A 25,393-nucleotide genomic window follows, 5' to 3' on the forward strand; every position below is an offset into this window, starting at 1 on the left:
GCACCAGGTCTGGGCGAGGGCACCGACCTCTTGAGTTTCTTCTCGGTGTGCACCGGGTTCCCCAGCCCGTCGGTCAGAGAGCCGTCACTGAGGACCCTCAGTCTGTGGCCCGCGTCGCTGGGATACAAGAGGAGTGAGTTAGACAAAGCCGTTCCCATAGCGATAACAGGATCGAGAATGCCTCCGATACTGGAAATGCAGTATCGGGTATCAGCGAGTACGCGAGTCTATGATCCATCAGCACGGGAGACTGCAGAAATAAACTGCAATCAAACACACAGCCTGTATCTGAACGTGCACAGACAGAGAGAGACAGCACTAACACTCCCTACATTGTATTAAGTCAAACCGCTCAAGTAAAGTTTTATTGAATCACTTTGGGGCTGAATTAACAATTAACACACAACGAAGACTTTTATCGACCTTGTTCAAGGCATAATAAAATGACATAATAAAACATGTTTTATGCATTCATGCTTTTATCCAAATTAACTTTAAGTGTCTGACTCCCTCTCTCTTCCTCTTCCTCCCACTCCCTCCCTCCCTCCCTTCTCCTCTCCAAGATCTTTGTTCTAAGCTGAACCAGGAGGTCAGGAAACAGAACGTCAGTTCCAGAGCTCAGAGCGAGTGTTCTGAGCGGAGAAGAAGGTGTTCCTCATTTACAACCTGAGAGTCTCTCTCTCTCCGTCTCTCCCCCTCTCCCCCTCTCTCTCTCTCGCCCACTCACTACAGTGGGAGGATTATGATGATGAGTGCTGGTGCTGAATAACATTGAGAGAGAGACAGAGAGAGGGAGAGAGAGAGAAACATGGTTAAAGCGCTGCCACCTCTAGAGCCGTCTGAATCATATGAATCCTTCATTCCTGCTGACTGTTCAGGACGGAGAACACAGTGAAGCCGATAAGTCTCTCCTCACGCAAATTGTTAAAGGAACACTCCACCCATTTGCATTAAGCTTTGCATTGTTAGAAACCCAGTCATACTTTTGAATGGTCACACAACACTCTCTCATTTTCCCCTGACACGGGAGAAATCCGTATTTACCTCTTACACTTCCTTCTGGCAATGACGCAAAAAACATTGTTTTGCGTCATTGACAGAAGGAAATACAAGAGGGGGGATTTCTATTGAGACAACAAGCACTAGTCCCACCCTTTCAAACCCGCCCATAGGGGGTTTGACCTAATGCGCTAACAGACCGATCACAGATCAGTGCCAGTGTGTAAGACTTCACCTGCAGAAAACATGGCCGAAGGTACTGAATACGCAGACGGACACAATATGGAGGATTGGGATTTTGAAGAAGATGGTAGTAACGGATGTTCGTGGCTACCTTTATGAGCCACAATATAGCGACGAGCAGCTGAGGGCTATGGAGGTACAGGGGGTGGCTGAAGCTGCCGCCGCTACAGCCGAGGCAGACGACCTGCCTGCCGCAGACGAGGAGCCCGCAATGGCTCGAGCTGGGGCGGATTGGTGGTGCCTGTGCTCTCACTGTGCGCCAATGGACACAGAACAAGAGTCTGTCTGCTGCCGAGAATTCCAGCGGTGCCGAAATCGCCGGAATCGGAGGATGACACGGACGTGTGTGTTGTCGATCACCCGAGTTTTGCACCCCAGGCTTTACGCCTCATATGAACAGTTGGGTATTGGATACATATTCCCGGACCCAGAAAGTGTACTGGAAACGCCAGCCAACGCCCGCCGGGAGAAACGGACGTCTGAGCATAGAGTAAGTGCTTGTTTTTTTACTAACACATTGGCTACAATAGTTTTGAGTCCCGGGGAACGTGACAATGTAGCTATCCGAAAGTAGCCCATCTTATTGGCAGAGCGTAGGCTACGTTACGTTAGCTTGAAGTCTGCGTAGGCCACTCAAGGCATAATTTATCTTGCTTTGCTAATGTTGTTCTCTTTCTTTCTTAGACAGTATCGGCTTCCTGTGTTGTCCAGGCCATCAGAGCTAATTAACCACAAGATGAGCAGTACCGTGACTACCAGGAGACAGTAGATGCTCAAGATGAGCTGTGACTATTTTGACTCTAGCAAATGCACACTACACGTTTTATTTTTGTAAATAGTTCACATTTTTTCATGAATAAAACTTCAAATTCATGTTGGTTGTTGTGATTTGTTTACTAACCCAAGTGCTGTTATACTAAATTAGGCCTACTTTATACGATACACACTTATTTCAACTGGGGAGAAAAGGTTGAGTACAAAACTTGATATGCTGAGCTACTGGAATTAGCAAATGTTCTTATGCTGTACAGTAATATACAAATGATGCGTTTGAAAAAACGAGGGCAGAAGTCTAAACTAGTCAACGTTTCACGGGGATATGTTTGCTCGCGCTGCCCCTCGCGCTAGGACCATGGGTCCTTCCCCCTCCAAACGGAAACAGGCGGGCGGTGCAGCGAGCGCAATGCACTGTGGGAGTTGGAGGATCTCTTAACTTTGAGCCAGAGAGACACTTTCTGCCTTTTCTCAGGCTAGGATGAACCGATTTCCATTTTCTTTGCACATTTATGATACATAGAATTATTTACTTCATATAACCTCCATATCTCCACCAGTGAAGTATCCCTTTAAAAAACACCAAGCAGGTGTTCTGAACTTGATATCCTAAGACCTCCTCTCTCCCTCTCTCCTCCCTCTCTCTCTCTCTCTCTTCCTCCCTCTCTCTCTCTGGGAGGGTTAGAGGGCGGAGAGAGAGGGATAGACAGAAAGACAGACCCTATATCTCTCTTTCACCTCATTCGCTCCCCCCCTATCCCCCTCCCCTGCTTGGGTCTCCCCCCTTTCTCCCCCCCCCATCACCCTCCCTGTGTCTTCCCCAGAGTGTACTAAAGTGATCTCCCTCTCTCCCCCAGAGTGTACTAAAGTGATCTCCCTCTCTCCCCCAGAGTGTACTAAAGTGATCTCCCTCTCTCCTCCCCCAGAGTGTACTAAAGTCATCTCCCTCTCTCCTCCCCCAGAGTGTACTAAAGTGATCTCCCTCTCTCCCCCTCCAGAGTGTACTAAAGTGATCTCCCTCTCTCCCCCAGAGTGTACTAAAGTGATCTCCCTCTCTCCCCCCCAGAGTGTACTAAAGTGATCTCCCTCTCTCCCCCCCAGAGTGTACTAAAGTGATCTCCCTCTCTCCCCCAGAGTGTACTAAAGTGATCTCCCTCTCTCCCCCCCCAGAGTGTACTAAAGTGATCTCCCTCTCTCCCCCCCCCAGAGTGTACTAAAGTGATCTCCCTCTCTCCCCCCCCAGAGTGTACTAAAGTGATCTCCCTCTCTCCCCCAGAGTGTACCAAAGTGATCTCCCTCTCTCTCCCAGAGTGTACTAAAGTGATCTCCCTCTCTCTCCCAGAGTGTTCTAAAGTGATCTCCCTCTCTCCTCCCCCAGAGTGTACTAAAGTGATCCCTCTCTCCTCCCCCAGAGTGTACTAAAGTGATCTCTCTCTCTCTCCCCCAGAGTGTACTAAAGTGATCTCTCTCTCCCCCAGAGTGTACTAAAGTCATCTCCCTCTCTCCCCCCCCCCCCCCCAGAGTGTACTAAAGTGATCTCCCTCTCTCCCCCCAGAGTGTACTAAAGTCATCTCCCTCTCTCCCCCAGAGTGTACTAAAGTGATCTCCCTCTCTCCACCAGAGTGTACTAAAGTGATCTCCCTCCCTCCCCCCCCCCCCCAGAGTGTACTAAAGGGACCCCCCTCCCTCTCGTCTCAGTTCCTAAACGCTTTCTGAGGTGCAGAGCGACGGAGATCTGGATGGAAGCACAGGGAATCAGGAGGAGGCTAATTGGACAGATGGTGTGTGTTAGGGAGTGAGGGAGGAGAGGGAGGGAGGGAGGAGGAGAGAGGGAGGGAGAGAGGGGGGGAGGGAGGGAGACAGGGGGGAGGGAGGGAAGGAGGGAGAGAGAGAGGAGCGGGAGGGAGGAGAGAGGAGAGGGAGGGAGGAGAGAGGGGGGGAGGGAGGGAGAGAGGGGGGGAGGGAGGGAGAGAGGGGGGGAGGGAGGGAGAGAGGGGGGGAGGGAGGGAGAGATGGGGGGAGGTGGAGTGGGGAAGAGGAGGAGGATGTAGAGGAGGATCGTGAACGTGTGTCTAACACGTCTTATAGGAGAACGGTGTAGCTATATTCTCCCTAAACGTTTGCGACTCTAAACCGCTGACAAATCGCAAAAAGTCCAATCATGCAAATGAGGCCCGGAGCCAACATGTACCTCCTGTGTTGGTATGGAGGAGGGGGGGGAGGATGTGAACATACCTGGAGGAGGCGGGAGACGTGGGGGAGGAGGGGGAGGCAGGGGGGAGTCCGTCTGCCTCGTCGCTCTCTCTGCATATCGAGAGATGGGGGGGTCGGCCAGGGTGATCCAAAGACAATAACAGGTACGTTAATTAACAGGTACGTTAATTAACAGGTACGTTAATTAAGTACTTCACAAAGTCATTAGCATTAGCCAACAGTTCATTAACAAATCATTTACTAGTGTTCATTAATGATCTTCATGTTAACTAAGGTGTTCACTGATGCATGATTTAACAGGCCTGTTCAGGCCTGCATTGTGTAGTAAAGTGTGGATTTCAAACATCGCTGTAAGTTAACATATCAATTAGTGCTGTCAAGCGATTAAAATATTTAATCGCGATTAATCACATTAATGACTTAGTCAACTCGCGACTAATCGCAAATGTTTTTTCGATGCTAAATATCCCTTGATTTCTTCGTCCCATACATTTTTCTCATTTTAATGCTCTTATCAACATGGAGAAGTGCATCGGCTTGCCTTGTGCAAATGTTTTTTGGCATATGCTGATCAAAACAGGACGATACAAAAAAAAAGCCTATAGTGCAATTAAACGATGAACATACAAACATACTGCCTTGAACATAGCAGTCAGGCTACTGCTTCTTTGTTTTGAGCCAAAGAAAAATAAAAAAAATAAATAATAATTAACACCGTTAAAATTGGTTTGCGTTAACGCCGTTAATAAAGCGTTTAACTGACAGCACTAATACAAATATTCGGATGCAATGACAGACGCTTCTTATAACTATATGTCAAACGGAGACTCAAATAGAGGTGGTGTTTTGTTGTCCACCTCATTGCTCTATCGCTAGTTCTTCTCTACAAGAACTTTGAGGTCAAGTTCTTTCCGGTGGCGTTACTAAGGCGAGCCTGTTTGGTTACAGACGCCTCCTGTCCAAGAGGACCTCGCGTACACCTGGGGACCCCGACTCCAGCAGCGCCAGTGGTCCAAACAGATATGAAGCAAAACCAAAGCGCGGCTGAATCTGAAACTGAATCTGAAACGGAGACCCGGTTCTCCCAGCCTTCCCCCCGCCCCTCAGACCCCGACCCCAGTGGTCCGGGTCCTGGTCTGGTCGAGACCCACCGGGGGGGGTCCTCCATGCTGGAGGCGGGGCTGAGCAGGTCCGGCATGGCGGAGGTCCCCACGGTCCTCATGACCACCAGCTCAGGGTCCAGGATGAACAGCTCTTCCTGGGAGATCTCTGACACAAAGTTCAGGTGCTCCTGGTGAGGGGGGAGAGAGAGGAGAGAGGAGAGAGAGGAGAGAGGAAGAGAAAAGAGAGAGAGGAGAGGAAGAGAAAAGAGAGAGAGAGAGGAAGAGAAAAGAGAGAGAGAGAGGGAGGACAGACAGACAGACAGACAGACAGACAGACAGACAGACAGACAGACAGACAGACAGACAGACAGACAGACAGACAGACAGACAGACAGACAGACAGACAGACAGACAGAGAGAGTCAGAGCAGATCCCATTCTGTGAGTCTGCTATGAAGGGCTGAAGATGTAAGATGTTTGGGAGTGAAGACAGCCGAATCGTCTTGTAACTGTTCAGTGGGACTACACATCACATCTCAGACGAACACTTTGTCTTTCTGTCTGAAATAGTTATTTCAAATGTATCTTTTGTACATTTCTCAGATTCCTCTTTCTCCGACCTCTGAAACAAATCGTATAAAGATCTCCGTGACCACATCCAGTACATCTCTGGGGGGTTCAAAGGGGCAGGGATCCCCTTACCTGGGTTCTGTCGATCCTGTAGAAGCGGTCCGCGGTGGTCGCTGTAGACCAACAGAGAGAGACAATCAGACATTCACTACAGATAGTCATAGTACCAACAGAGAGAGACAATCAGACATTCACTACAGATAGTCATAGTACCAACAGAGAGACAATCAGACATTCACTACTGATAGTCATAGTACCAACAGAGAGAGACAATCAGACATTCACTACAGATAGTCATAGTACCAACAGAGAGACAATCAGACATTCACTACTGATAGTCATAGTACCAACAGAGAGAGACAATCAGACATTCACTACAGATTAGTGGTGCAACGGTTCACGGGTTTCCCGTGATCCGTACGGATCAACCATCACGGTTCGGGACGCAAGTGATCCGCGGATCGGCTGATTAAAAAAAAAAGTTGTGCGTTGACGTGATCAGCGCATGTTTAGAGGACAATTCCGGTATTAAAAACATCATCAAGTATCGTAGCGAAATACAGTTTCTGTTGTGTTTTATTTGGCGTTCCGTAAATCCCATTGAAACGTGAACCGGAACCGGACGTCTTTAGGTTTGGTTGTAGTCTTTTCGCGTATCAACAGTATGGCTAGAACCGAGCGAAAAGACTACAACCAACCCCCCTTGCAATGAGCATGAGTCTCCCAACCGAAATCTGTATTTCGCTACCAAACTAAAAAAAAGAAGATAAGAATATCTGCATTGCCTTGGGAGAGTGTAGACTCTAAACTCTCCCCAGGCAATGCAGACATCCTGAATTGTAAATCCAGGGTTAGGGATTATTTACTATCCTATCCATGTTAAAAAGAAGAAGGAATAATGTCTCAAATTGCATTTTTTTTTAATATTGACCATGCTTAAAGGAAGCAGGATTATGACCTAATTTTTCAATTTATTTTGTTTTTACACAGTTAAAAGATTTTATTTAAAGTCACATTTGTCTTGTTATCTTTATTGTTGTTGTTGATCCGAAAATGATCCGACCCGTGACTCAAAAACCGTGACCCGATCCGAACCGTGAGCTTTGTCATCCGTTGCACCCCTACTACAGATAGTCATAGTACCAACACAGAGACACAGACATTCACTACAGATAGTCATAGTACCAACAGAGAGACAATCAGACATTCACTACTGATAGTCATAGTACCAACAGAGAGACAATCAGACATTCACTACTGATAGTCATAGTACCAACACAGAGACACTCAGACATTCACTACAGATAGTCATAGTACCAACAGAGAGACAATCAGACATTCACTACTGATAGTCATAGTACCAACACAGAGACAATCAGACATTCACTACAGATAGTCATAGTACCAACAGAGAGATACTCAGACATTCACTACTGATAGTCATAGTACCAACAGAGAGACACTCAGACATTCACTACTGATAGTCATAGTACCAACACAGAGACACTCAGACATTCACTACTGATAGTCATAGTACCAACAGAGAGAGACAATCAGACATTCACTACAGATAGTCTTAGTACCAACAGAGAGAGACAATCAGACATTCACTACAGATAGTCATAGCACCAACACAGAGACAATCAGACATTCACTACAGATAGTCATAGCACCAACACAGAGACAATCAGACATTCACTACAGATAGTCATAGCACCAACACAGAGACAATCAGACATTCACTACAGATAGTCATAGTACCAACAGAGAGAGACAATCAGACATTCAGTACAGATAGTCATAGTACCAACACAGAGACAATCAGACATTCAGTACAGACAGCACCACGGTGGGTCCAGCAGCAGAGATACTGATGGGTAGGGATGAATGGGTGAATTAATGGGTCAATGGGTAAATGTGTGTGCGTGTGTGTGTGTGTGTACGCGTGCGTGCGTGCGTGTGTGAATCTGTGTGTGTGTGCGAATGGGTGAATGTGTGTATGAATGGGTTGTTTGTGTGTGTTAATCTGTGTGTGAATGGGTGTGTCTGTGTGTGTGTGAACGGGTGAATGTGTGCACGATGGTTGAATGTGTGTGTTAATGTGTGTGTGAATGGGTGAATGGGTGTATGAATTGTACTTACAGTCCAGGAAGCACCACTTAGGGGAAAGGGTGAATGGGTGTGTGTGAATGGGTGAATGTGTGGATGAATGTGCGTGTGAACGGGTGAATTGTACTCACAGTCGAGGAAGCACCACTTAGGGGACAGACGTTGGGACGACAGCTTGAGCGGCGCCCCCTCTTCCTGGGGGGAGACAAACACAGCCTGCTGATTGGCTGAGCCCAAACACAGCCTGCTGATTGGCTGAACCAGAAGGCCTTGGTTCAGGTTGAATTGTTCCGAGGGGTTCGTTTTATTGTTGACCCTTTGACCCTTTGACCACTCAGCCAATCAGAGGATCAGCCCTGCAAGCCCCACCCCCAAGTCCTCCCGGCCTAGCAGGTGGTACGTCTGGGTCAGGGGAGGCTGTCAGACCAGCTGGGGCCCTTAAGACCCCCACAGGGCCCACAGGATGAGCGTCCCGCTGAGCCCTCTCCCAGTGCTCCCAGTGGCTGAGGAAGGGCGACACTGGTCTTAATGGTTGTGTCGTGTGCTTTGTGAACCAGAGCAGGAGAAGCAGAGGAGAACAGAGACATGCTGCTCCTTGGATTTGCACGTACACACACATACATCGGTCTAAACATGCAGATCCAGATGCACACACACACAAACACACAGCTACACACAAACACACACTTATGTACACACATGCCTCCACTTGGATTTGCGCATACACACGTACACACAGACGTACGTACACTATCTCACACACACTAGCGCACAGAGAAACCTTGCATTCCCTCGTTTTGTATTGTGCTCAGAGTGTTCTGAACACACAGAGGCCCCCCCCCACACCGCCCACACACACAGCGCGTCCCGCAGCTGAACACACACACACACGCACAGTGAGACACACACACGCACAGCGACACACACACGCACAGCGAGACACACACACAGTCCTCACGCGAGGCAGCGCGTCAAGCACAAATGTCACGCATGCAATACTGCCCCACATTCACCCATTCATAAACACATTCACCCATTCATAAACACATTCACCCGTCCATACACACATTCACCCATCCATACACACATTCACCAATCCATACACACATTCACCCATTCATAAACACATTGACACATTCATACACACATTCACCCATCAGTACACACATTCACCCATTCATAAACACATTCATACACACATTGACACATTCATAAACACATCCACCCATTCACACACACATTCAGCCATTCAAACAAACACAAACGTACACACACTCACCCACGTGTACACACGCACGCAAACACACACACCCACGTGTACACACACGCACGCAAACACACATAAACGGATAACTATACACACACAAATACCCCCGTACTCGCATGCCTCCACTTGATTTGCACGTACACACACACACACACTCCCTGACAGACGGCCTTCCAGCTGGCCTCCTCCGTCCACCTCACACACTTCCTGTCACGTGGACTCCACTTCCTGTGCAGATCAAAACCCGCCCCCTGGCCAAGGCCCGCCGCTCTGAGGACACTCTGGTTCCATCGTTAGACAAAGTCATCAGCCAGGCTTCCTTCCCTCCCACCAACCTGGCAACCCAGCAACCTGGCAACCCACCGACCTGGCAACCCACCGACCTGTAGGGCTTTGACTCCGAACTTCGTGATTCGAATATAATTAGAATATCAAAAAATAAATCAAAATTCGAATGAATATTAGGCAGCCCTTAATATTCGAACCCGTTATGGGCAGGCCAAGAGGGAGAGACGTCGGAGAACCCGACGCAGTCTATTCATAATATTGTAATGACCACGGAAGAGGCAGTGAATGAAGTATTGATTAGACAGCGATTTATTAGAAACCTAATAAACCATTGGAACACGCAAGACAGGTAACCATAGCAACGCCGGTAAACAAACCTTGCAAAGCCCAATCCAGGGCTGAATCCGAACACTCGTACTTATAGTATGCATTTTGTAGTACGCCACAAATATAGCGCGTCCGAATGCTCAGTACGCATTGTGTAGTACGGAAAACGTTTCCGATTGCGTACTATACAACGGTAGGTCACTACGCTATCCCACAATGCAACCGGAGTCTGGTAACGAACGAAGAAGAGATGGCTGACCCGACACTACCAACAGCGGCATTAGAAAGACGTCGTAGAAAGCGGCGAAAAAAAGAGACATTAAAAAGAGTAATAAAGTAAAGTAAGTAATTATGTAAAAGAGACATTTTTAATTTAATAGCAACGATGACAAGACGGAAAACAGGTACTTATCAAGGTCATTTTGCCGGCATCTGAGGGGAGATACGTCATCTCCAAACATCCGGTGGAGTTTCGGCGGTGTTCGGAAGCGTTCAGAGGCGTTCTACGCATAGCTGTAGACCGTACTACACTGTCAAGTGTGGTACGGTCAAGTAGTAGACACTGAACAGAAATCATTTGTACTAAGTATTCGGATTCAGCCCAGGTCTTACTGAAGGCATTTAATGGTCAAAATATTATTAATAAATATTCTAATATATTCTAATATAATATTAATAAACAAACAAACTTCGAATATGATTTTTGGGCAAAAGTCAAAGCCCTATCGACCTGGCAACCCACCGACCTGGCAACCCACCGCCTGGCAATCCACCGACTGGCAACCCGCCAACCTGGCAAACCGCCGACCTGGCAACCCGCCGACCTGGCAACCCACCGACCTGACATCCCACCGACTAGTTACTCACCGACCTGGCAACCCACCGACCTGGCAACCCACCGACCTGGCAACCCACCGACCTGGCAACCCACCGACTGGCAACCCACCGACTGGCAACCCACCGACCTGGCAACCCACCGACTGGCAACCCACCGACTGGCAATCCACCGACTGGTTCCTCACCAACCTGGCAACCCACCGACCTGGCAACCCAGCGACTGGCAACCCACCGACCTGGCAACCCAGCGACTGGCAACCCACCACCCTGACAACCCATGGACCGAAAACTCGGGCTGCAACTAACGATTATTTTAACAATCGATTAATCGGTCGATTATTTTTTCGATTAATCAATTAATCGGATAAAAAAAGAAACATTTGTCATTGCCGCATCTTTTATTCAAAAACGGAACATTATTGCAAATTCACAGTGCAGACTGAAGTGTAAAAACACCAGGGGTCTCATTTATAACCGTTGCGTACGCACAAAAAGGGGCTGAAATTGGCGTACGTGACTTTCCACGCCAAGGTTGTGATCTATAAAAAACCAACTTGACGGGAAAATGTGCGCAGCCCTAAGCAAACTCTGACCCATGCGTACGCATGGTTTGGAGGAAAAGGAGAATTGGCGACACAGACGGTGTGGTGGTGAACTGAAGTCAGACCGAAGAAGGACGATTATGTTTTATCATCGCCCTTCATAAATTTTATTTCAACCCGTATCATGCGTTAAATCCTAATCAAAATAATTTAAGTCCACTGCGTTATTTCTCAGTTATAACTCCAGAAACATCTCCTTAGAATATAAATAAAATAAAAATCTCTATATTTAATCCCGTCACTCCATACTGTCCACTGACGGCGCGACTGCATTGAATAAAGCATCTGTCCAACATGTGTCAATAACATAATATTTTTATGTGACACTGTAAACACATAATCAAATGTCAAGTAAATCCCAAGTGTGAAAAACCAAGCCACACTCCTCATCACAATCGTTGTCCGTTACTCTTGATGCTTTTCATGACAAATCAGGCATTAAAAAGGCATTAAAAAATGTTCAAGAACATTTTACGTGGTTGAAACAAACTGATTATCCAAGGTGTTCTCGGTCAGTCTCATTACCGTAACCCTATAAATACAGAGGTGAGCGCCGTGGTAATGCTGCACCATATGGCACTTCTGGCGGACCATGCAAATGCCAGGATTTGGAGGGAGAGGGTCTTTAGGGACTTAACGATTTATTGGTAGGCTACATAAAAATATGTAACTCTATGTCAGACCACTTCTTTTTTAATTCTGGGACTGTGCGCTCCGTGCTACTGACAGAGTTCACTGCTGCAGCCACTCTGCTTTTTGTTGTTGGCGATCCCAATCCTGTGACCGCCGAACAAAACTACCTTTCGGGCCTCCATCTCACCCACAAGTGTCTCCACTTCAACCTCCGCGAAATTTCGCATTTTTGATTTTCTCAGTACTTCTGCCACTGTTTCCGACAAGACATAATACTTGCATCTGAGTCTGTTTTATATGCAGATTGAATTCATGAGGTCATTTGCATTGACCATTTATGGTTGAAAAGGGGCGTGCACAGGGCGGAACGTGAAGTTGATTCAGCTGCGCACACTTGTAGGCACTCTGTGATTTATAAAGCAAAGATTGCGTACGGTGTGCGGACGCAGGGTTTTATAAATCTGAATATTTTTTGGCGCACGCAAAACATGGCTTCTGGGCGTACGCAAATTTTTTGTAACGATCCCACGCAGTTTTATAAATGAGACCCCAGGTTATTGCTCCAACGTCCCGCAACTATTAAAAGTAATATTAAATGATAAAAAAATAAAAGAACATAACTGGGATAACACAAAAAAACACACAATGTATGATATACATTTATATAGTATATAAGGGATGTCCATGGTTAACCGGTCAACCGATAAGATCTTAAAACGGTAAATACTGACGGTTAAAAATAAATTAAATCATCTTAATTTCTCTCAGATGACGGGAGATCGTTAACTTTTCTGGATATTGATACCATTTTCGAGACTCCTTAACGATCCAAGTCTTTATTGATGCCACTATTGATACTTTTCTATTATTTTGTTGAAATAGAACTTGTATTATTGCTTTGATTGCTGAAAAGATGATCATAGCTCAAGATAGGACATTAAAACAGGTCATAATTCCATCTTTCTATCTATTTTATATTGCTGGGAAAACATGTTTTCGCCAAAATCTCAAATTTCATTTTTTTTATGTTGCATTTGAACACATATTACTGAGCCGACCTGAACACATCACATTTGACTACTTTATTTTTTAAAGCTAATGAGCTCTATATCCTGCCAATTTTAACATGGATTTAAAAACTGGATTACTATTTTTAACTGACGGGACTTTCTACACCGTCCGGTTATGTGATTACTACCACTGCTTAGAATGACTGTTGATGCAAGCGGTGCCGACTCCGAGCCCGTCTGCACACCGTCTGCAGCAGCAGCAGTTGACAGAGTTTTCGGTAGGACTAGACGGATACCGAGTTGAAGGAGTTTTTTTAACCCAAAGACAGTGAAGGTACAACACTTTTATATAGGCCTACAGTCCAGTGTTAAGATATGAGCAAAATACAAGCTGTGGTCGCTCACACTAAAGCTCGCTGTGGGCGTGCATTAACCATGAACCAACCTGTCGGCGGCTGGGACTCTCTAAATCGACGCCACTTCGACCTGGGCGGGACTTTACGTCCTACGTCACTCGCTATGGGTGTGCATGTGTGCGCATAGCCGTCACTCGCGATGGGTGTGCATGTGAGAAAGGTTTTGGCTTTAGTGTCTATGGGTTGGTAATAACGGTTCTGATGATTTTTCTGATGGAAAAGTGGTCTTTTATTTCCATAATCTTTGTTCAGTGAACGCATAAACCCGTTTTTTAGTTAGCAGTTAAACAAAATGCGATCTCTTTGTTTACAGTTACCAACGACCAACTGATAATTGAGGGTTCGATTCCCTAGTGATGCAAGGTTTTTTCTTTCATTTTGGACTGCACACACATCGCGAGTGACGGATACTCGCACAATGTACACACATCACTGTCTTTACAATTTCTAGGCAACCGAAGTTTAAAGATTGTCAAGTGGTTAACTCTTGAATTCTTGAATGTACTAAGACCTGATGGGTTAGTGGTCAGAGAACAACTCATTAACGCGGGGATAAGGGGTTCGATTCCTTAATGAAGCTAGCTTTTTTCTTTCATATTGGACTGGATGTTTGCATGCCATTTTGCGTAACTTGGAGTTTATGATGAAGAAATGTTAGGTTAAGGTTAGGGTAACGCTAAGGGTAAGACACAAAGTGTTTTTGCAACACAATATTTCTTACAATAACAAAGTCCAAAGTTTTGATGACTCCAGTAGGAAACTTAAAGGTCCCATGACATGCTATTTTATGTATTCTTTAATATAGGTATTAGTGGGCAACTAACACAGCATTCAAAGATGTTCCCGAAATTCAGCCGTGGTGCAGAGTTACAGCCACTCCGAGCCAGTCGCACATTGAGCTTCCCCCAAATGCGCTGTTTTGGTGTCTGTAGCCAGGGCTGTGTCTAACGAATGGGCTGACCGGGCTGTAGCCCCAGGCCTCGCCGCTAGGGGGGCCTCCGGTCGCTGAAGTTCAAATGACAAAAATTCATAAAAAAATAAATAAAAAAAACGAGCGAAAATGCCGGGCCAAAGGAAACACGAGAGCGGAGCAAAAAAACGAAAATTAGATGAAATAAAAAAGGACAAACCCAGTACAAACACTTGGAATCCCAGGCCAAATTGCTATCACTGTCACAGCAGTACACTGTGACTCGACAGGTGAAGATCACCACCCCGGCCGATGACACAGACGTACCAACCCTTGTGTCCAATGTGGGAGAAAATCGCTTTCGGGAGACATTCTTTGTCATCATAGACAAACTGATCAGTGCATTACAACAGAGACATGCAGTGTACAAAGAAACGTCCACCTACTTCGGATTTCAAACGCAACTGGACACATTGTCTCTCAGTGAAATATGCGAGAAAAGCGTCAACCTGCAGGCAAAATACCACGAAGACCTGGCTGATGATTTCCCTGATGAACTAGGACAGTTTTTGCATTTCGCAAAAGTCTCCACTGTAAACAGGCAGCCGATGAACCTACTGTCATTCATTCGAGAAAGGAATCTACAACAAGTTTTTCCAAATGTCGACATAGCACTGCGGATCTACCTTACATTGCCTGTCAGCAATGCCAGCGGGGAGAGGTCATTTTCCAAACTTGGAATTATCAAGAACAGGCTGAGAACGACAATGTTGGAGGAGAAACTTAACAATCTGACTTTAATGTCAATTGAGCACGACATGCTGGCCCAAATGGACTTTGAGGAGCTCATTAATGATTTTGCACGGAAGAAGAGCAGAAGACGGGCCTTCTGAAGTCCCTTGGTGAGTCATGTTTGCCGCGGTGGCCTCCTCTATATGACCCAGCCCCATTAATGTGTAAAATAGTTTTAGCTTGTTTGTGTGCACATTTCAAACAGTTCACCCCAAATATGTTACATCGTACATTCCTGCCTGTCTTCTTGCTTGGGGTTTGTTGTGCGTAACCGGACATGTACCAGGGCGTTACTCCCGGAGTAAATTAACCATTCAATGCCCAAACCGTTTGAGCCATAGCCGGGGCCTTCATTGACCTTTGTTTAATAGCCTACAATAGGCCCTACATTGTTTTATAGTTTTTGATGAGTTTACAAAAACAGGATGCATTTCTATAAATTAAGTAACTTTCAAAAAACAGTTCATTTATGTTGTCTGGGCCTAACTTGCTGTACTTGATAGCAAATGCATTGTAGGGCCTATTACTTTTTCTGTAATGATTTGCCAAAGTCACCAAATCACCAATTTCATACTTTCTTTTTTCCTACATTTTCAAATAGGCCAATTCAGATACATTTTGTTTCCCCATCCTCATTCTGTCAGCTTTGTCAACACTACTGCAATTATAATAAAGCTACCCTTGAATTGAAATGAATTTAATTGAATTGAAATCAAATTACCAGTTCACTTTAAATAGTCTGTCATAGATTGGTAGGCCTACTGTGTACGCTGATGTGTCAGTGGGTTTGTGTGAGGTCATGCGTCAGAACATCATGATATGAAGGGCCTCACCCGGGTAATTAGCCCCGGGCCTCAGAAAGTGTTAATCCGGCCCTGTCTGTAGCTATAATGCAAATGAGGAGGAGCGAGGCGGGTCAAGGAGGAGGGTGGGGGTGTGGCCCTGAGCAGCTTGCAGCCACGGTACCATGCGCTCTGTTTACAGTGGATGTATCGCAATGGCGAGGCGCACACAGCCTTTAGCCGTGTTCTGTAAATATTCTAGAACACACGGGAGTCCTGGAGCTCTATATCTAAATATTATCATATAGCCTACATAGATATCTATATCATATAATATATATTATAACGGCCAAAAGCTGTGTGAGCCGATATTATGAATCTCAAACGACCGCGTTGGGTTCTCCGACGTTCCTGGTTCTTCAACGTCCTCATCAATGTGAAGTAGACTGAACCGCGACAAGGAGGAGAAAGGGATCGTTGCCGGGCAGCGCTTAGGCACCTCCGCCTCCGGCGGTGGTCCCTCAGCGGGTCTCAAGCTGGAGACATTCGCCGCCAACAATCCCTTTCTCCTCCATGTCGTGGTTCATGTTCTTGAGGGAGTCAAAGCCAAAGTTCCTTCCCCCCAATTCATTCTCAACCTTGGCTAAGATAACCCCCAATACGAGTCTCGTTGTAGAAATACCAGAGACGAGAGTCTGACAGAACGGTTATCCAAATAACAAGGAAGTGTACAACACTTGCGTTACAGTCCTGGAGCTCTATATCTAAATAATATCATATAATACATAGAAATCTATATCATTGAATACATATTATCACGGCCAAAAGCTGTGTGCGCCTCCAGACGATATAATGAATCACAAACGACTTTGTCGGGTTCTGCGACGTCTCTGGTTCTTCCACTTTCACATCAACCTGAAGTCGACTGAACCGCGCGCTGCCTGCTGCCGGCTGCCCGCTGCCGGCTGCCCGCTGCCGGGCGATGGTGCCTCGCGGCAACCGGCGGCATGACGCAGTTCATGTACTTCAGCCAGTCAAAGCCAAAGTTCCTTTCCCCCAATTCCTTCTCAACCATGGCTGAGATAACCCCAAAATACGAGTCTCGTTGTAGAAATACCAGAGACGAGAGTCCGACGTGTTATGCGCCATAACGCCAAAAGCAGAACGGTTATCCAAATAATAAGGAAGTGTACAACACTTGCGTTACAGTCCTGGAGCTCTATATCTAAATAATATCATATAATACATAGAAATCTATATCATTTAATACATATTATCACGGCCAAACGCTGTGTGCGCCTCCAGACGATATTATGAATCACAAACGACTTTGTCGGGTTCTGCGACGTCTCTGGTTCTTCCACTTTCACATCAACCTGAAGTCGACTGAACCGCTCGCTGCCTGCTGCCGGCTGCCCGCTGCCGGGCGATGGTGCCTCGCGGCAACCGGCGGCATGACGCAGTTCATGTACTTCAGCCAGTCAAAGCCAAAGTTCCTTTCCCCCAATTCCTTCTCAACCATGGCTGAGATAACCCCCAATACGAGTCTCGTTGTAGAAATACCAGAGACGAGAGTCCGACGTGTTATGCGCCATAACGCCAAAAGCAGAACGGTTATCCAAATAATAAGGAAGTGTACAACACTTGCGTTACAGTCCTGGAGCTCTATATCTAAATAATATCATATAATACATAGAAATCTATATCATTTAATACATATTATCACGGCCAAAAGCTGTGTGTGCCTCCAGACGATATTATGAATCACAAACGACTTTGTCGGGTTCTGCGACGTCTCTGGTTCTTCCACTTTCACATCAACCTGAAGTCGACTGAACCGGGCGCTGCCTGCTGCCGGCTGCCGGCTTCTCAACCATGGCTCAGATAACCCCCACAACAGTCTCGTTGTGGAAATACAAGACGTCAAAGAACCGACAAGAAACACTTGCGTTACAGTGTGTGTATTCACACACACACACACACACACACACACACACACACACACACACACACACACACACACACACACACACACACACACACACACACACACACACACACACACACACACACACACACGTGGCGCTCGCACGGTCGAGTCTCATTGGCGGGCCAACGTCTCTGGGCGGGCCAGGCAGAGTAAGGGGAGGAGCTGAGATTCCTGATGACGTCATGAATAAAGACATTCCAAATCAGCGCACTTGAGCCTCCGTTTTTTCAAAGGCGAGCAGAACAGCTAGTGCTCGTTTTACACCAAACTCAAGTTTTAGCCATTGATACCTAGAGAAATGCGTGAGTGCTCACAAAACATCAACAAGTCAGCAGTGTGGTACAGGGTGATCATTTCTGATATACAGTACAAAAGCTGAAACTATTAGCCAGGAGTGGGAAAGATGCAGACGCAGACGCAGACGTGGGAAGCAATAAGACGCACCAACACACAGTTGCCTGTTGCAAAATGGTTCAGAGTTTAATATAAATAGTTAGGGTTAGCTGGTATGGCGTTATCTGGTATGGCTATTGTCTAATGTTAGCTTAGTTCGTGTTGTTTCGTCATGTTAATCACTAGTAATAGTGAGTCATTTGTAGAAATATAACCTATCATCACAGACTGTAGGAATGTCACCCACCCTCCATCGCGTACGACACTGACGCTCGTAATCTGTAGTGCAAGGGAGTTTGTGCACAGATCCTTGAGACAAACGGCTACGCGCACACATGCAAACCCATAGCGAGTGACGTAGGACGTAAAGTCCCGCCCAGGTCGAAGTGGCGTCGATTTAGAGAGTCCCGTCGGCGGCTGGCTGTAAACAGTGCCGCGCCTACGAGTGACGTATTAATCGCACGACTCAACGAATCGATGACCAAATCCATTCCCAACGCTTTTAGTAATCGATTTTATCGATTTGTTGTTGCAGCCCTACCGAAAACCCACCAACCTGACAGCCCACCAATCTGGCAACCCACCGACTTATAACCAAAAGACTTAGCAACCCAACGGTTGGAGGGAGGTTATGGGGGGGGGGATTCCGATCTGATTGGGGTGACGTCGGGGGGAGCGAGGGACACCAGACCCAGAAGGCCCTGAGAACACAGCTATATTCAACCAGTGCTCCCAGTCTGCCCGTGGGGACCAGTGCTCCCAGTCTGCCCGTGGGGACCAGCGCTCCCAGTCTGCCCGTGGGGACCAGCGCTCCCAGTCTGCCCGTTGGGACCAGCGCTCCCAGTCTGCCCGTGGGGACCAGCGCTCCCAGTCTGCCCATGGGGACCAGTGCTCCCAGTCTGCCCAGTGCTCCCAGTCTCTACACCACTACCTTCTCCTAACAGCCATCTCTGTGAAGGACAGAGTTTCATCACAATGGAGGCTTTCAAAGAGAAAGGAATAGTTTGACACGGTTTAGAAACTAGGGCCCGACCGATTCATCGGCCTGCCGATTTAAAAAGCCAAAAAGACGCCGATTCCAACATTTTATTTTATTTATTTTTTTTTAATGTTATTGCGCTGCAGATTGCGCTCCTACTCGCCTTGCCAACTAACAACTTTAGCTGGAGTAAAAAAGAGGAGATTGAATTTTACCGTACAACATAAAAGCACGCTCGCTCAGGCAGCTGCGCGCTCACCTCACCACTGTACACAAGACGCGTTGTTTGAGCATGTTGTGCCTGTTTTTCTTTAGGTCCCAGGCCATGTTAATTTGTTATACTGTAGACTCTAACGGTGAGACCATACTGCTCAGCACGCACGTGTTAGTCACTGCTCACGAGCGCAGCACATTGGGAGTTAGTTATTTATTTTACATTACACTCATTTTTTACTGTAAATGTATTCTAAAACACTCAAAGGTTCTGCATTCAATTCACATATTCGTCAAAAGTGATTAAAGTATATTTAAGGTATTTTTTTTTTTTTATCGGCCGATTAAATCGTAATCGTAATTTTTCTCTGAAAATAATCGCCATCGGCATCGGCACTCAAAAACCATTGAATGGTTTGAACACCGTTCAACAGAAAGAGAGAAATAGTTTGAATCCCTTCAATGGTTTTGAAACCGTTCAACAGAAAGAGAAATAGTTTGAGAAATAAAAGTTAAGACGGCACGATTTGCAGAATAACAAGAATAACCGTGTAAGCTGCGACCGCACTGCCCTGATCTGTGGCTGAGCCTGCATCGATGGCGGGATCCAAGGTTATTCATTATTAAACACACCATACATGTTCCAGCTCTAACAGCGAGATAAGAACAACACCGTCATCACAAACATGCAACACACACACCAACGTCTGAGGGAAGCATCTAGCATGCACACAATACGAGGTACAGAAACGGCTTAGTTTAAACACCCACATACAGAAGCACAAGCAAGCAGACTCAGGGATGAACGTCTCAGTCCATACAGTTAAATTCAGAGCGTTTGGCAAATGCTTTTACCCAAAGCGACTTACAACAAGCCCATTTGTCCAGGTGAACTCTGAATATCCACATACAGAAGCACATGGACCAAGCACGCATGCTCAGTGATAACATCACTAACATCTCAGTCCACACATCCACAGACAGCCCATCAGACCACATCTTTCATCTGACAGAATAACCAAAGAGCAGTTTTGGGCGGCATGAGGCTCCGGAGGTAGAGCGGGTCGACTGGTACCCTGAACTAGTTGGATCCCCGGCTCCTCCTAGCTGAGTGTGGAGGTGTCCCTGAGCGAGACGCCTCCCCCTGACTGCTCCTGACCAGCTGGCTGTCGCGCTGAGGGGGCGACTCCGCCGCCGGGATGGGGATGGGGGAATGTGAGGCAGTATTGTGAAGTGCTTTGAGTGGCCGCTGGTCTGAAGAGCGCGGTATAAAGGCAGTCCGTGCACCGTGTCCATCCGGCCACACCGCCCATCAGGCAGAAGAACCACAGTTAGATTCAGAGGCCAGGGATGGCTGCACCACAGTCGACCGGTGACGCTGAACTCGTCTGAGCGGCGCTAGCCTTTAGGGCTTTCACCGTCCAGCCATCGTCTCTCCCCAGGTTTGATGCTAACCTTTGGTAACACCCAGACACACACACAAGGGGGGGAGAGGAACCTGGATAAACAGGTCGATGAGGTCTCTGGGATCGTCATTGCTGCAGAGCTAATCAGGTCCAGTCCTGTTTAGCGTGTGGACAGGGTGGTCTCACGACCTGCTGATCAATCACACAGGGGTTACATTCCCCCAGACACACACACACACACACACACACACACACACACACACACACACACACACACACACACACACACACACACACACACACACACACACACACACACACACACACACACACACACACACACACACACACCTCTAAAGCCCCAGACTCCCCCTGACAGGTGTGTCTGTGCGCGTCTGCGTTGTGTCCGCTCCCCGTTAGTGTGTTGATCCGCCCTGAATGTGGTTCGTTAGAGCTAACAGGAAACAGCTGTTGTCTAATGAGGGAGGAGGAGGGATGCTCTCAGCATCACAGTACCCTCTGACCCCCCCCCCCACCCCACCTCCCCCCTCTCAGAGACTCTGGGCCATACCATTCCTCAGAGAGGGAGGGGGGTCTGAGGGGGATGTACAGGCCGCAGACTTTGGAGCATACCATTCTTCCAGAGAGAGGGGGGGCTTGATGGTCCGAACTATTGGTCGATCTAAAATCACCATAGCGACGGGTGACCAATCCCGTCGCAGAAGGGACGGAGACAGAGATCAACCAAAACTCAAACTGGTCCACCAGTTGACACAACGATTGACGTTACAGGGAGCTAGCTATAGGGAGTTAGCTACAGGAAGCTAGCTACAGGCTATGTTCCAGGAAGCAAGCTGCAGGAAGCTAAGCTACAGGGAGCTAACTACTGGAAGCTAAGATACAGGGAGCTAAGCTAAAGACTACATTCCAGGAAGCTAGCTACAGGAAGCTAAGCTACAGGGAGCCAAGCTAAAGGCTACGCTCCAGGAAAGCTACCTCCAACACACCACCAAGCCTTCATCAGGCAGCACAGCGACACCTAACTGGTTATTCCTGGCGTTCCCAGCCGTGTGTTTCCCGCTCTCCTCATCCCGTGTCTGACACGGCCGTCACCTGATTCGCTCCCTCCTCACAACAACCGGAGGAAAGGGAATCGTAGATCAAGGCCGGAGCGTAGATGCCAGAGCCAGCAGGGCCTGATGAGACAGCAGACGCTAACCACAATAGCTTCCTTTGAGTGTGTCGGAGCGGGTCGGAACGTCAACACGGATCAACGGAAGAACACTTTCAGGGGTGAAGCTAAGCTACAGGGAACGTTACTGGAAGATAAGCTACAGGAAGCTAAGCTACAGGGAACGTTACTGGAAGATAAGCTACAGGAAGCTAAGCTACAGGGAACGTTACTGGAAGATAAGCTACAGGGAACGTTCCAGGAAGATAAGCTACAGGAAGCTAAGCTACAGGAACGTTACAGGAAGATAAGCTATAGGAAGCTAAGCTACAGGAACATTACAGGAAGATAAGCTACAGAAATCTAAGCTACAGGAATGTTCCAGGAAGCTAAGCTATAGGAACGTTACAGGAAGATAAGCTACAGAAAGCTATGCTACAGGAATGTTCCAGGAAGCTAAGCTACAGGGAACGTTACTGGAAGATAAGCTACAGGAAGCTAAACTACAGGGAACGTTCCAGGAAGATAAGCTACAGGAAGCTAAGCTACAAGGAACGTTCCAGGAAGATAAACTACAGGAAGCTAAGCTACAGGAACGTTAAAGGAATATAAGCTACAGGAAGCTAAGCTACAGGAACGTTACAGGAAGATAAGCTACAGGAAGCTAAGCTTCAGGAACGTTCAAGGAAGCCAAATCACACAGAGCTACCTACAGAAAACTAAGCTACATAGAGCTAGCTACAGGAAGCTAAGCTACACGGAGCTAGCTACAGCAAGCTAAGCTACTGGACGCTAAGCTACAGGAAGCGTCGCCACGACACCCACATGCAGACATCACAGACTTAGCGGCTCTTAGCCAAACACACGAGCAGCCAATCACAGCCGGCGTGGCGTCGGACTACCAACCTGCAGCAGAGAACAGCGGGAAGCCGGGTCGGAGACACAGACATCCTGGGGGGAGGAGGGGGAGCAGAGGGGGAGACAGGGGGGAGGAGGAGTGAGACAGGGGTGAGGCGAGGCGTGAGGAGGGGTGAGCAGAGGGGGAGGCGGGGGGATAGGGGGAGAGTGAGACAGGAGGGAGAGGGAGTAGGCAGAGGGGGAGACGGGGGGATAGGGGGAGAGTGAGACAGGAGGGAGCGGGAGTTAGCAGAGGGGGAGACAGGGGGAGAGTGATACAGGAGGGAGCGGGAGGGGGATGAGGAGGATTTTGGAGGCTAGGTGGTAGAGGCTGGAGGCTAGGTGGTAGAGGCTAGGTGGTAGAGGCTGGAGGCTAGAGGCTGGAGGCTAGGTGGTAGAGGCTAGAGGCTGGAGGCTAGGTGGTAGAGGCTGGAGGCTAGGTGGTAGAGGCTGGAGGCTAAGGGGTAGAGGCTGGAGGCTAGGTGGTAGAGGCTAGGTGGTAGAGGCTGGAGGCTAGAGGCTGGAGGCTAGGTGGTAGAGGCTAGAGGCTGGAGGCTAGGTGGTAGAGGCTGGAGGCTAAGGGGTAGAGGCTGGAGGCTAGGTGGTAGAGGCTAGATGGTAGAGGCTAGATGGTAGAGGCTCGAGGCTAGATGGTAGAGGCTAGATGGTAGAGGCTAGATGGTAGAGGCTAGAGGCTAGATGGTAGAGGCTAGATGGTAGAGGCTAGATGGTAGAGGCTAGATGGTAGAGGCTAGGTGGTAAAGCTAGATGGTAGAGGCTAGATGGTAGAGGCTCGAGGCTAGATGGTAGAGGCTAGATGGTAGAGGCTAGATGGTAGAGGCTGGAGGCTAGATGGGAGAGGCTGGAAGCTAGAGGCTAGAGGTTAGATGGCAGAGGCTGGAGGCTAGAGGCTGGAGGCTAGATGGTAGAGGCTAGGTGGTAGAGGGTGGAGGCTAGAGGCTGGAGGCTAGATGGTAGAGGCTAGAAGCTAGAGGCTATGGCCACAAAAACAAGGGGATTCTGCTTTGTTGCTATTCTTTGGAGGCTAGAGGCTGGAGGCTAGAGGCTAGCCCTACTTTTCTTTGAAGGCTGGTAAAGCGTCTTAAAGCGACTTCCGCTCAGCCTTTTGGGGCGTTTGTTATTCATGTTGACTGAGGTGAGGGGGCGGGTCTACAGGGGGAGGGTCTACAGGAGGAGGAGGGTCTACAGGGGGTGGGTCTACAGGAGGAGGGTCTACAGGAGGCGGAGGGTCTACAGGAGGAGGAGGGTCTACAGGGGGAGGAGGGTCTACAGGGGGAGGAGGGTCTACAGGGGGAGGAGGGTCTACAGGGGGAGGAGGGTCTACAGGGGGAGGAGGGTCTACAGGGGGAGGAGGGTCTAAAGGGGGAGGAGGGTCTACAGGGGGAGGGTCTACAGGAGGAGGAGGGTCTACAGGGGGGGGCGGTTCTACAGGGGGCAGGTCTACAGGGGGAGGGTCTAAAGGAGGAGGGTCTACAGGGGGCGGGTCTACAGGGGGAGGAGGGTCTACAGGGGGAGGGTCTACAGGGGGCGGGTCTACAGGGGGAGGGTCCACACCAGTCTCTTCCCCGGTCCATGGGGGCCTTACCTCCTGCAGCCTCTCGATGTGGACCCTGCAGACCTCCAGATCTCCGTCTCCCGGGACAACGATGAGGCCAAGGGGGAGGGCTGAGGACCAGAGGGGGGGGGGGGGGGGGAGGTTAGAGGCAACAGGAAGTCATGTGATACACCTGGTGGAGGACTGACCAATGAGGGACCCAGAACCGAACACATACACACGCACACACACATTCACCCGTTCATACACACATTCACCCGTTCAGACAATCCAATTCAAACATTCATCCATTCACCCACATATTCATCCACTCCCCCATCCCCCCCCGCCGGCAGAATCACCCCCTCAGGGCGACAGCCAGCTGGTCAGGAGCAGTCAGGGTGAGGCGTCTCGCTCAGGGACACCTCCACACTGAGCTTGGAGGAGCCAGGGATCGAACCAGCGACCTCCAGGTTACCTGTCAGCCAGCTCCACCTCCGGAGCTACTGCCTACAGAACCTAGCTCCACGATCCTCCCAATCCAGGAACCCTGAGCTACATCCACAGAGCCATGAGAGCCGAGGACTCTACTGAGCGCTCAGTTCAGAACAGAAAGGAGCCGGAGAAGAACACGGCTCAGCGAGGGGAGGGGGAGGAGAGAGGGGAGGGGGAGGAGGAGAGGGAGGGGGAGAGGGAAGAAGAAAGGAGGAAGAAGAAGAAGAAGAAGGGAGGAGGAGGAAGAAGAAGAAGAAGAAGAAGAAGAAGAAGAAGAAGAAGAAGAAGAAGAAGAAGAAGAAAGGAGGAGGAGGAGGAGGAGGAGAGGGAGGAGGAGGAGGGGGAGGGGGAGGAGGGAA

At 48.3% G+C, this 25,393-nt stretch overlaps 2 protein-coding genes and 1 long non-coding RNA gene across 8 annotated transcripts in view; 1 reads left to right on the forward strand and 2 right to left on the reverse strand.

Annotated features, from left to right (window-relative positions):
- Nucleotides 1–19,608, reverse strand: part of LOC132460736 (midkine-A-like) — a 57,128-nt gene extending 37,520 nt beyond the window's left edge. The window contains exon 1 of the mRNA XM_060055612.1: nucleotides 19,604–19,608. The gene's annotated coding sequence lies outside the window, so the exon portion shown is untranslated. The remainder of the gene's footprint in view (nucleotides 1–19,603) is intronic.
- Nucleotides 1–25,393, reverse strand: part of dgkza (diacylglycerol kinase, zeta a) — an 89,999-nt gene that overhangs the window by 18,474 nt on the left and 46,132 nt on the right. For 5 of the 6 annotated variants that reach the window (XM_060055421.1, XM_060055416.1, XM_060055418.1 and 2 more), the window contains 7 exons: nucleotides 24,591–24,670; nucleotides 22,994–23,038; nucleotides 8,203–8,266; nucleotides 6,035–6,075; nucleotides 5,382–5,521; nucleotides 4,252–4,320; nucleotides 28–117 (listed from right to left, as the gene is read on the reverse strand). In XM_060055421.1, the coding sequence (XP_059911404.1) occupies nucleotides 28–117; nucleotides 4,252–4,320; nucleotides 5,382–5,521; nucleotides 6,035–6,075; nucleotides 8,203–8,266; nucleotides 22,994–23,038; nucleotides 24,591–24,670 (529 nt within the window). The remainder of the gene's footprint in view (nucleotides 1–27; nucleotides 118–4,251; nucleotides 4,321–5,381; nucleotides 5,522–6,034; nucleotides 6,076–8,202; nucleotides 8,267–22,993; nucleotides 23,039–24,590; nucleotides 24,671–25,393) is intronic. The other variant, XM_060055419.1, reaches the window with a different exon arrangement.
- LOC132460784 (uncharacterized) lies at nucleotides 10–2,288 on the forward strand. Its single transcript, XR_009526440.1, has 2 exons — nucleotides 10–133; nucleotides 564–2,288. It is a non-coding gene; the product is annotated as an uncharacterized LOC132460784 (long non-coding RNA).

The sequence above is a fragment of the Gadus macrocephalus genome, chromosome 7 (assembly GCF_031168955.1).
Source record: "Gadus macrocephalus chromosome 7, ASM3116895v1".
NCBI lineage: Eukaryota > Metazoa > Chordata > Actinopteri > Gadiformes > Gadidae > Gadus > Gadus macrocephalus.